The sequence below is a fragment of the Rattus norvegicus genome, chromosome 9 (assembly GCF_021556685.1).
Source record: "Rattus norvegicus strain SHRSP/BbbUtx chromosome 9, alternate assembly SHRSP_T2T, whole genome shotgun sequence".
In the NCBI taxonomy this organism is placed as follows: Eukaryota; Metazoa; Chordata; class Mammalia; order Rodentia; family Muridae; genus Rattus; species Rattus norvegicus.
Window position 1 is genome coordinate 54995210 of NC_141542.1, and position 12213 is coordinate 55007422.

General features: G+C 48.7%; 1 protein-coding gene and 1 long non-coding RNA gene across 18 annotated transcripts in view; both read right to left on the reverse strand.

Annotated features, from left to right (window-relative positions):
• Positions 1 to 1994: 1994 nt before the first annotated feature.
• Positions 1995 to 5310, reverse strand: LOC148003689 (uncharacterized). Its single transcript, XR_015629089.1, has 2 exons — positions 5155 to 5310; positions 1995 to 2340 (listed from the first exon to the last, which is right to left on the reverse strand). It is a non-coding gene; the product is annotated as an uncharacterized LOC148003689 (long non-coding RNA).
• Positions 5311 to 8322: 3012 nt separating this feature from the next.
• Positions 8323 to 12213, reverse strand: part of Cracdl (CRACD like) — a 116413-nt gene continuing 112522 nt past the window's right edge. For 7 of the 17 annotated variants that reach the window (XM_087565181.1, XM_087565176.1, XM_087565171.1 and 4 more), the window contains 3 exons: positions 10968 to 11155; positions 9883 to 10027; positions 8324 to 9073 (listed from right to left, as the gene is read on the reverse strand). In XM_087565181.1, the coding sequence (XP_087421307.1) occupies positions 8934 to 9073; positions 9883 to 10027; positions 10968 to 11155 (473 nt within the window). In that variant the 3' untranslated portion in view covers positions 8324 to 8933. 17 annotated transcript variants of the gene reach the window in all.

Consider the following 12213-nt stretch of genomic DNA (forward strand, 5'->3'; position numbering starts at 1 on the left):
TGTCAGCAATCTCCTAAACACCTGTGCTAGGCTGCCAAAGCAGCCCTCGCTTTCTGTTAGTTTGGCAGCTTTTTCCCAATGTGCCTGTCACTAGAGACACCCTCCTCCCCGCCCCCTCCCATTCTCCCCCTCCCCTCTGTCTTTCCCTTTACCCCTACCTCGCTTCCTCCTTCTCTCCCTCCATGAGTGTGTGTGTGTGTGTGTGTGTGTGTGTGTGAGAGAGAGAGAGAGAGAGAGAGAGAGAGAGAGAGAGAGAGAGACATGGGTTATATGTGCACATATGTGTGAGCACACATGCTCATGTGCTGGCTCAGAGGCCAGTGGGGCATGTCACAGACCCCGCTTTAGCATTTCTCGGCCTTTTCCCTTAAGACAGTCTCCCACCGCCTCTGGAGCTAAGCTAGCAGCCAACAGGCCCTAGCAATCCCTCTGTCTCCGCCCTCCACAGAGCCTGCGCTACAGGCATGCACTGTGCTTCGTGTTTTGGGGGCCGTGGTGGTGTGAGGGTGGGCTAAGGATTTGAACTCAGCTCCTCGCGCTTGTTCAGCAAGGATTCTTATCTGCTAAGCCACTCTTCAGCCCTAGATTATTTTCACCTGCTAAGGAGCGTATGGTTATTCCCTTCCACAGGAGAGAGACTAGAAGGCTAAGAGCTGGGTCGTAGCTACGCATACCCCTTCCTACCAAATGCATTGGTGGAAAGGAAGTCGAGGCCCATCTCAATCTGGCTGGTTCAGTAGAGTCTCTTTCTGCCTACAGCATGCTTTGAATGTGTACTGGGGACACTTCATGACCTTTTGTCTAAAAGCCTGTTTGGATTGGTTTCTGAATGATCAGCTCTTGGTAACGTGTTATAGGAAAATGTAATAAAACGACCCTGCCTTGCCATTCTGAATGTTTAGTTCTGGATATGGACTAGCTACTGGCTTGAAGACTTTCTTTCATCTTGTTACAAATACAATGGACTGTGATCATTCCCACCCTCCATCCATCTCTTCCTGGAGGCTGGTAAAGACCAACATAAAGATGGCCCATCCCCCACTTCTTGCTCCCCTGGGTTGGGGGCGGGGGGCAATGGTGCTCACTTTTGACCAGGAGTCCTGCCCCATGGTGGAAAATTCTGAGAGGTTAAACATTTCATCCTCTGTCCACTCTGGGTTTTAACTTATGGTTCTGGTTAGTCCCTGTTGCTTCTTTCTTCCTCCTTTAAACATCTGGTGCAGACGCTTCTGCTTCCTCTGACCCAGGCATCTCCACCCCATCCCACCCCCAGGCTTCCTCTGTGAACACTTCCAAGCTTGAAGGCCTGGTTGTTCTCCCGTGGGTCTTCTAGAAGATTAGCCGTTTGTCTGAGGGGACACACACCATTGGGTGCTCACTTTCTGTTAGCTAGAACTCACTAAACTGCCAAGACGAATGCATGTGCAGGCCGTGCCTAGAGCCCTAGATCTGCTTCTGAGGAGAGCCCTACACACTGCAAGGAGACCCCTTGTCTTTGATGCACCCGGCTAGCCATTTTTGTAGGCTGATTAAGGCAGATTAAAGTTTGAGAGGTATTAGTCACGTTTTCTCATGCTGTGTTCTCAACCTGAGCTAAAATATTAACTTTAAACTAAGTGGGAGCTGGACACAGTATCATATCCCCGTGATCCCAGCATTTTGGAGGCTGTGGCAGAACAGGTAATTTCAGGCCAGCCTGGGTGACCTGATAGATCAGAGCAGAAGCACACGGTGGAGAAGCCACTTTACCTCATGACCAGCCAGAAGCAAGAGAGACAGGAAGAGCTAAGGGTCTTGATGTCCCTTCAATGTCATCAATAACCTAGTTTTCTTCTGGTTCTACCACCACATACAGTACCACAGGTTAGCAACCTCTGGTACTGTATCAATATCTATGTACCTTTGGGAAACAGTCAAAAACCAAACTGAAGCACACCCAGACAAGGACACGGAAAGATACTCATTAGTTGTCATTACTACAGGAAACAATTAGGTGCAATGGCAGAAAACAATGACGAACATTTATTCCACAGTTTCAGCGTCCTCGCTAGGCAGCCTGGCCTAGGAGCTCTGGTGAGACTGCAGTCCCTGAATTAGCTGCCTGTGGTCACCTGAGAGCTTAGGGCTGGAGATGAAGACGGTGACGGTGACGTGACGCTAACAGGCTATTCACACAAAGCCAGGCTGGTGGCAGTGGTTGACAGGAGGCGTCAGATTCCAGGAACAACTTCCCAGCCCTGTAAACGAGCCATCCAGGCCTCTTCTCACTGGCCTCTCCATGGGTTCTTTGTGTATTTTTGAGTCACAGGGCTGACTTCCCTCAGAGCAGACAGTCCCAACCTGTATGATATAAAAGCAATAACTGGGCTGGAGACACGGTTCAGTGTCTTGATGTTCTTCCAGAGTTCTGCTCCCGGCACCTGTGTTGGTTGGCTCACAACTGCTTGTAGTGCCAACACCGTCAGGCCTCAGCAGGAGCAGCATGAACACACACACACACACACACACACACACACACACACGCACACACACACACACGCACACACACACACGCACACGCACACGCACACGCATGCATGAACTTCTTGCACAGGTTTTCTCTGGCTTGGAAATCATGAATTCATGTAGGCCAACTGGCCAGCGAGCCCAGAGGTACATCTGTCTCCTCTTCTGGGCTGGGCTTACAATCACGTGCGACCACATCTGCTTTTCAGTGTAAGTCCAGGGGTCAGACTCAAGCCTTCTGCCTGCGCGGTCAGCACTTAGCTGGGTGGCCATCTCCCCAGCCCACTTCTGCTCCAGCCTATACTGTTTCCCCTTGCACAGTTTCACTTGCCCAAAGTCAACCTCAGGCCAGTAGCAAGCGGGAAATTCTAGAGATCTAAGTTGCATGTGGTTTTTATAAATTATTATTATTATTATTATTATTACTAATATTATTTGCCAACTACCTACCTCTCCACCCCCACATTCTATTTTTAAGCAGAATGAGAAGTCTCCCAGCATCCTACACAAACCGGCTCTTTCCTGCCTGAGCTATGAATGAGCCCTCGACACTTCTGCTTGTCCAAGGGCAGTCATATAACCGGGTTTGTCATCACGGTCAGGCCCTTAGTAGTTTCTGTGGTTATCAGATGCATGATGGTGGTATGACAGTGCCCTTATGTTTTACCTGAAAAAAGGTACCAGAGTGTAAGGGTAGGAGGCCAGCAACTCAGGCACACTGAAGAGACGCTACAAAGCGCTTCCATCAAGTTAAACGGTCCTGGTTTATTGCAGATACACACATATCACGTACAACACGCATATTGATACTAACTGTGGGCAGTATCATTTGGGGAGGGGCGCTTACAACAAATCCTCTGTGGAGAGAGGACTCTGCTGCTACTAGAAGTGAGCAGTCAGGATGATCCACGCTTTGAAGAGAGAGGATTTTTAAATTTGTGGGCATGTTTTAAATCTGTAGCCTAAAATACTTGCTTTTTATTTTAAGCCATTACCATAAAAAGCGGCCACCTTTTGTTTTCTCCCGGGCTCCAGTATAAAGAATATCTTCCATTTAGTTCCCACCCCACCACCACTCACCCACCATTTTCCATTCCAGACTGATGCAAAGCTAAAGCACAAAGTGTCAGGGGGTCCGAGCACTTGCCAGGGACCGCCCACTTACCAGGGGACCACCCACTCGTCAGGGGTCTCCCACTTGTCAGGGCACTCGCTTCACACATTTTCTTCTCACCTACCACCAAACGGACATCCATCCATCCCCCAGCTCACACACGAGGCATTGCTTACCCTCAAGCTGGCAGCTGGCAGAGCAAGGGCAGTAGCTATAGCCCTAAGCTTACTGGAGCTAGAGCGGGGAGCTCTGCCGGGTTGTTGACGGTCAGTCTAATACAAAGACTGTTTTGAGAAATGGGACAACTCAGATAGATGGAGTGCATGCTGGCCATGCTGGGAAACGCAGATCTTGCTGTGGGTGCTATTCAGCATTAGTCAAAGGATAGGCTTGGAGTGGGGTTGGTAAGGTTCCAATCCATCAAGACGCCTGTCAGTGAGATGAGGCCATTTGTTTGGGAGAGGCTCTCTGTTAATTACTTGGAGCAACGATAGACTGATGCTCTTGAGACAACCAAGAGGGATTTGTCCTGCTGTGGGTGGTTGGAGCTGTGGGACCAGGAAGATAAAGAAAGCAGTGTTTCCTCACACCCACAAAACTATGATGCTACCCGAGTAGTTTAATGAGCTCCACCAAGATAAAGGCTGTCAGGTTCGGGGCTGGGTGAGCACCTGTAATCCAGAGCTGGGACCAGAGACAGGAGGACCCCTGATGCTTGGTGCCCAGGCAGTCTAACCAATCGGCTCCAGTCTAAAAACAGTGACAGACAAGTGATAAAGAAACATACCCTATATCGATGGGAGTCCCGACTTCTGTGTGTGCACATGTGTATTTGTATGTACACACACACACACACACACACACACACACACATACACACACATGTCATGTGTACATGGAATTCTACAGACTGCTGAAGTGGCCACCTTCTGGGTTAAGACCGCAACAGTCGTTTAAAAAAAAAGCAGAGTTCCGGGGTTGGGGATTTAGCTCAGTGGTAGAGCACTTGCCTAGGAAGCACAAGGCCCTGGGTTCGGTCCCCAGCTCCGAAAAAAAGAAAAGAAAAAAAAATTAAAAAAAAAAAAAGCAGAGTTCCTAAGCACAGAGCAGAGCTGGAGGAGCGAAAATACCCGAGAACTGTGGTGGAGGCATTGGGTTTTCCCAAGCATGAACTAGTGGCTGTCTTTACGGATTTACCTAGCTCTTTAAGGTGAAAAGACCACAGATTGCTGTGGGCTGTTAGAGGGATGAACCGGCCTGCGCCCGTCTTAGGCTTAAGAGCCATCTTATGGTAAAGACAAACTAGCCTCATTCCTGTTTATGACCAAACATCTGTTTCTCAAGGATTGGGCTATGCCCCGGCTACAGCCTTAGCTATAAATGGCTCTCTAATGTGAGTTCCAGGAAACAGCCTTGTTCCCCTGGAAATCACGTCCTTGTTTCTGGAGGCTGCCCTGACTAACGTGTTATGCTTATGGCCTGCTTCTAAAACCCCACTCACTTGCCCACCAATTCCCCTGTCTGGAAACACCTACCTCTGAGCTTTAAAATCTTTGCCCTCCTCACGCCGGATGCTGACCTCTCCAGTGTACAGGAATAAAAAGGTTTGCTCTACTCAGTGGTGCCTGAAAAGGGCTTTACCAAGGCCAGCTACAGCTTCTGTGTGCCCAGAGCCGACAGCCTCTCTTACTGTCTGTTAACATTGTCATCCAGCAGATCTCAGCCTGGACAGCCACTCCCCTCTCAACACCCTGTCCTTTCTGCTCTCGGTTCGGCCTCTTTCTCATTCCAAAGACAGTCTGGATGCATCGGCTCTTTGCAGACCCCCAGAGTCAGAGCACCTTTAGATCCGTCCTGAGAGCCCCTTCTTCCTCTTTCAGACTTGAATTTCTGTGATGTTTCAAACTGAAAACCTCCCAAATCTGGAACGGATCTGTGGATGCAGGGTGTCTACTTACTGGCTCCGTGGGAACTCCCGCTTGAAGATGCCCTCTTCTCTGCGGGTTTCCCTCTCAGGCCCCACTTCCCTAAATGGTTTCTGCACGTGCCCAAGAACTCCAGCCAAAAACCCAGGTGCCAACCCTTATTTACATTCTTTGCTTCTCAAGCCACATCAAACGCAACCCACTTTCCCCGGGGCCACCAGGATCAGCCATTTAATTAATTACCTCATCAGCCACCCCCTACCCCAACCTCAAGGGCCCGTTCAGCCACAGACAACCTCTCTGGCTTCGGCTCATGGTCGCCCCAATATTGCCCTGATTTTTGCATAGTTAATGTCTATTCATTGTATCCTTTTCCCATAAAAATGGGCGCACCACAAAGTTAGTGTTCATGGGCTTGGGCCCCATTGTAGAAGTGCTTATAGGGAACATTCACATAAGTTAGAAACATTCCATGTGTTTGCTGAGACTTTTAAAATGACAAAATTAAAGCAACGAAAAGCCAACACACTCCCTTATCTTTTAAAGGAATTGAAGGACAGAGGTGGTCACCAAGGAGACAGCATGGTACACACATATGAAGTTCCTAAGACTCACTTGTTCACAGGGTCACATTCAGTGTGCCCCCATGATGTCTTTGAGGACAGGGTTCACTCCTGTACTTACTGTGTTTTAAAAGCAGGAACGATAGGGTTGGGGATTCAGCTTCATGGTATGGTGTGTGCCTAGCAGCACAAGGGGTTAGGCCTCAGCTCTGAAAAACAAAGCCAGGGGTGTCACTTGTGATGGTTTGAATATGCTTGGCCCAGGGAGTGGCCCTATTAGAAGATGTGGTCCAGTTGGAGTGGGTGTGGCCTTGTTGGAGTAGGTGTGGGCCCTGTTAGAGTTAGGTGTGTTACTGTGGGTGTGAGCTTTAAGACCCTCATCCTAGCTGCCCAGAAGCCAGTCTTCTCCTAGCGGCCCTTAGCTCCTCCTGCACCATGCCTGCCTGGATGCTGCCATGTTCCCGCCTTGATGATAATGGACTGAACCTCTGAGCCTGTAAGCCGGCCCCAATGAAATGTTGTCCTTTATAAGAGTTGCCTTGGTCATGGTGTCTGTTCACAGCAGTAAAATCCTAACAAGACACCAATTCACAGTAGGGTTTAAAAATGAAGGCCATCAATGGCTTTAGCGTCAATGTGCCTCAATGACCTCATCTGTGAAACAGAAACAAATACTCACCCCAAGGATGAAAGAGAGGGTTGTAACTAAGGTGGCCAACGCACCCCGAGCAATGCCCATTCCTTCTTCTCAGGGGAATCAAGTCTGGTGATTCCTCCCTTGCCTTCCCCATCGTTGTTACCACTGTAGACTTCTAGATTGTCACCGAGCCTTGGCTGTCCGAGCTTAGCTGTCCTCCAGGTCTTCTAGCAGACCCCAATCTCCATGCACAGGGCAGAGGTTATAGGACACCACCCTACCAAATTCTCCCATTGCCCTAAAAACTTGCAGCCTGCTGTCTAACACACTCTGAAACACAGAGAACAGTCATATCTGTTTAATCAAAATTGAACATCTCTTTGATCCTGTAGTGAAACCACTGCCTCTAAAGCGTTTCTCTGAGAGGCTCTGCTGGCCAGAGAAGTGATGGTTTGGGGTAAGTACAGACAGATTGAATTTTCTCTAGTTAAAACTATTCAGGCCAAAGCTTTAGAGTTCTTGTGTTTATGTTCTCTAAGAGAATGTCATTAATAAATCAATTTGTCTGTGGAAAGAAACTGTCCCATACTCCTTTGACAGAGGCAGATGCAATAAAATTGGGTAGTACTAACAGCTAGAAAAAGAATTTTCCTGAGAATGGAAAAATAGACTAAAAGTAGCAACCCTTAGGACACGTAAAAATTAGATTATAACAGAACGTATCATGAGGTTGGACTGATTTTGAGTCTAGCTGAATTAACTCCTAGAAACTGGCTTGTGGGAAGGAAGAAACTGGGATTGTTTTAAAGCAACTAGTAAGGAGCCACTGCAGCAGAAACTTGGAGATTCCAAACTTTCCTTCCAGCCCAATTTTGCTGCATTCAACATTCTTGGCTACTGTACCAGTTGTCAACTGAGCTATGCAGGCTGGAAGGGTGGAATCCTGCTTAGATTTATTTACCTATTATTTTATTTCCAGGGTCACCTGGGAAAAGGAAACCTGAACTGAGAAAAATGCCCCGTTAGCCAGCACATCGTCAAGTCTATAAGGGATTCTCTGTGAGAGGGCCCAGCTCTCTTCTGGCAGTGTTATCCCTGGCTGGGCAGGTGGCCCCCTGTTGTATAAGAAAGCAGGCTGAGCTCACCACAGGAACAAGCTGGTAAGCCGCATCTCTCCGTGGCTTGTGTTTCAATTTCTGCCCTGAGTGGACTGTGACCTGGGATGTGTCACCTAAAATAAACCCTTTCCTCGCCAACCTGCTTTTAGTTACAGCGTTTACCACAGCACTGTCTAGGAATTTCTGTCACTAGGACAGACTGTCTTTAGGAATTTCATATTCTTGCAATGTTATACATAGAGCAAATGAGAAATTCTACAAATTCTTCTTTCTTCCTAAAACAAATGTCAATGTTTTGTTTTGAACAATAAAAACAAACCAACCCCTTCCCAACACACCCCAAACTCAACTCCCAACTGAGTCAGGGTTTTTTTTTTTTCTCAATGAGGTGTGAAGGTATTCTCCTCAACTTGGAAGATGTCCTCTGTGAGCAAAACTAACATTAACCCAGGAAGCAGGAACGTGTTTGAAACTTTTTATTAAACAGGCAATGCATTTTGCAATGGTTCGGGACACAGGTGCCTAGTGGAAAAGTTTAAAAATTATTTTTGGAAACAGTCTATGAATTGACAAACCCTGCCACGTCCCTTCCTCTCCTTCTCGGGGTGGGTTTCTTCAGGAAACTGGATTGTTAGGTAACTGCTCTTGTAAAAGGGCATCCCTGCTTTACCATAAACATCATGCTTATTAGTAAACACAAAACGGTGGTCCACGGCAAGACGGTGGCCAGAGGCACTGGCTGATGGCAAGAGGCAGCGTAGACCGGGGACTCGTAGGCTCAGGCTGACAACTCAGCTCAGGAATGGCGCCCCTGGACTTTGCAACATTCTTGCCATGGATGGCGCCCCTGGACTTTGCAACATTCTTGCCACAGCCCCTCTGGCTCCGGCACTGAGGCTGTCTGCTGGTCTTCTTTGTTCCCCCTGGTTCCTCTCTCTTCTCCGAGCTGCTCGCAACCCGTTGACAAAAATCAATCCTAAGTTTCACAGTCTGCCTGCCATGATTTATTGGCAGTTTAAAACTAAGTGGCTCGTCGATACAGTGGACATCCTTCATCAGCAGGCTGCCAATCTATTTTATGATTTGGGGCATGTCGCTCCAGGCTTGAGATTTCTTTCTGGCGAGTTCCATCCAGGATGGCTGATCGGAACTAGCATAGCTGGCTCTCTTCAGCTGATGAAGTTCCTTCTCTGTGGTGGCTGCAGCCTGAGCTGCTGGGAGACAAAATAAACACAAGCAAGAGACCCAGGGTGGGTTTTCAGTACATAAAGATGAGAAGACTGAAGTACGAGTGTGGAGTGTATATGATTGGAAAAGTTTCGGGGCAGGCTTAGACGGGTCTGGAGGCAAAGTGAGTCTGGAAAGGCTCAGGATCTAGCTGAGGAACACAGAGGTAAGCTGCAGGTGGGATCCAGCCTAACACCTTCACAGCCACCCACTTAAAGACAGCAAGGGAAGCAAAATCCTCCTGTCTTTTAACTACAATACAAAGTAAGTAAAAATGAAAAAATATTAGGTCCGGAATGTCATTCGATAGCAGAGTATATGATTACTGTGCAGGAGACCCCAGGTTCATTCCCAGGAAACCAACAAATACCACCTCAGTGAGCTCAGAATTGCATTCAAAAACAGCAGAGAGGGGCCCATGTTTTATGATTTCACGTTCCCAAAAAAGGGAAATCTCACAGAGGCACAAAGTAGGTTAGTGGTTACCTACCCCTGGGGAAGGGAATGTGATAAACAGGTTTCATTCCAGCGTGAGGGGGATGTTCTATTCTTAGATCGCCACCAGGGTGGCAGGACTCCACAAATATACATAATCTCACCGTTAGAATGAAATGCACACTGAATGTGGGTGGCTGTTATATCACGTGTAAATTCCTTCTCAAAAAGGGGGTGGGCTGCCTTTTAGAAACGCAGCTCAACATGGCAAAATGATTCAATAACACAAACTCCAATCGGAGAAAGAACTCGGTTATGACGGTACCAAAGTATTCGGAAATACAAGCCAATCTCATACCCAAGTTCTGATGGGACAGCGAGATTCCTCTCTGCAGTCCCTCCTTGAGGCTCAGCTTTGACCCCTGCCTCTGGGTCACAGGGGGCTTTGCAGGGGTCATCAGGAAAGATTTGCTTCGGACGAAGTCACCCTGCTTCACAGACTCCTATGGAGACACAAAATGACACGTGCTGCCCAAGGACGAAGACTGAGAAGGGATAAATACTCCAAGTGACTTAGTTACAAAATGTCTCTCCCAAGACGCAGCCTGCTGCTGGCACTTTCTGGAAAGGGCTCTGTGCACTGGCATGCCCCATCGAAATGCTATGACTTGGGCCAGCTTCTCCTGGCCCACGTGTGCACGGTGGCTCCTTCCTTGCCTCTACACAGCCTCAGCCCCAGAGGTATAGAGCAAGGATTCTATGTGAGAGCCACAGGAAACGGTTTCGTGACACATGCTATGGCAACAGCTGAAATGGGCTAACAACTTGCTCTGTAATTTCCCTTCCTCTATGCCACATACAGGTCTTCAGCTGTGTAGATACAACTGAGGATTGCACTAGCAGGAAGGGAAGCAGGTCCTACCGCAGCTCAGGCTCCCTTTCCCACACAGCAGCCCCATTTATTGTGCTGGTTGGTGGAAGCCTACAGAAGCTGCATCATGGCCTGCTTCTAAGCACAGTTGTTGGGGTTGGTGAGAGCTGTTTTCAGTTGAATACCACGTGCAACTCCAGGTTTTGGCTGTGCAGCCCCAGGTGAGAGAAAAGGGAAGCCAGCAGGCTGCAGCAAGAGCAGGATTCATTTATCACCGCACAATGAGCTGAGGTGCAGCTGGTGACAGTGTTGGCGTGTGTCTGAGGGGAGACATTGTTTTAACTGTCTTCAATTTTCCCAGAGGCTGAGCTGCGTTGCCTAGGAGGCCAGAGCAGACTCTGTCTTCACTGCATTTCTACAAGCCCACACAGGCAAAGAAGAGGCAGCTTGCTCCTGCCTTTGCAGCATGTCAGCAGTCATTGATGTTCATGCAGGGCCTCTGTGAGCACAGCGGTACCGGCCCCCACCACACCCTGCCAAGATTACCCCAATGCCACAGAAAGAGTGATTACCTGGACTCTCTCGGCCACCTTGGCTTGCTTTCCAGTTTCTGTCTTCTGGAGCCGTGACCCAGGTTTCTCTTCTTGGTTGACTGGCAGGTCTGGGGCTCCTCTCCGTTTCTGCCGGGCCATGGTTATCCAGGGTGGGGTGGGTTGCCCATCAGCCCCAGGACCTGTAGCCGCAGGAGGCTGACCCTTTTCTGTGATAAAGGCCAAAAGGGAGCAATCTTAGGCAGACAGTCCCACCTTCCCCTTCAGTCCTACCCACAGCTTCTCTTCCATGCAAGGTGTGTTATATTGCTTTGTTTTGGGGGCCTGAGGAGAAGTGGGATTGAAGAGTAGAGTCTCAGAAAGACCCCACTTCCAGTCCTCCATCCCCTCCCCCCAGCCAAAGCCTCTGTGATCATATTATTTCTCTTCCTCAGCAAACTTCAGTTTTTTCTAAAGATGCCTCAAATAGATCAGCTCCTCCGGTCCGAGCCACCAAAACCACGAGACACAACTGTCACTCCAACGTGTGCATTTCTACCGGGCATTCTCTCCGGGAGAGCTGGAGTGTACAGCACAGATAGGATAGCTTTGATAACAGTCTACATTTGGGAGCAGGGACTCGCCCCCATTCCTGATTTACCTGATGTGCTCAACACCTTCCTTTTCTGGGACGGGATGCCATTTCTAAAACCATCTGTCTTCACCTGACACAGGAAGTGCTAGGGGCCTGCATGGTTAATGGACTGTAGGTCTCTTCGGCTGCTCCCCACAAAATCTTTAGAAGCTCTCCCTGTTTCGTTTGTTTGTTAAAGGGCCCTCTCTGCCCTCTCATACCATTTCTTTTCCCTAGGGACCAGGAGTCCCTTCTGAACTCTTCCTGTGTGTCCTGTCCTCACCCCATCCCTATCCCAGTGAGCACTGGCCAGAGGTAGCTGCCTGCCTCACTTGGAAAGAGACGGAAATTTTTCTCTGGGTTTGAACTTTATTCTCTCAGCCAACGACAGATTCTGAACAGTTCTGATAAGGAACTTGATAACAAACCCAGGAACTTGCCTTTCCAGTTTTAAATCAGAGCAGAGAGGTAGCTTGTTGAGGGCCAGGCCAGCCTCAGCAGGTGTGGGATGTTATGGTCTCGCACTGCCTCAATACCCAGTGTTGGGTACCTCGCACGCTGCCACCTCTTAGCCCAAAGGCGCAAGACGTACGTAGTTCAGGTAAATTCTTGATACCCTCGGATAACTTCATCTGAGCTAAAAGATACATTTTC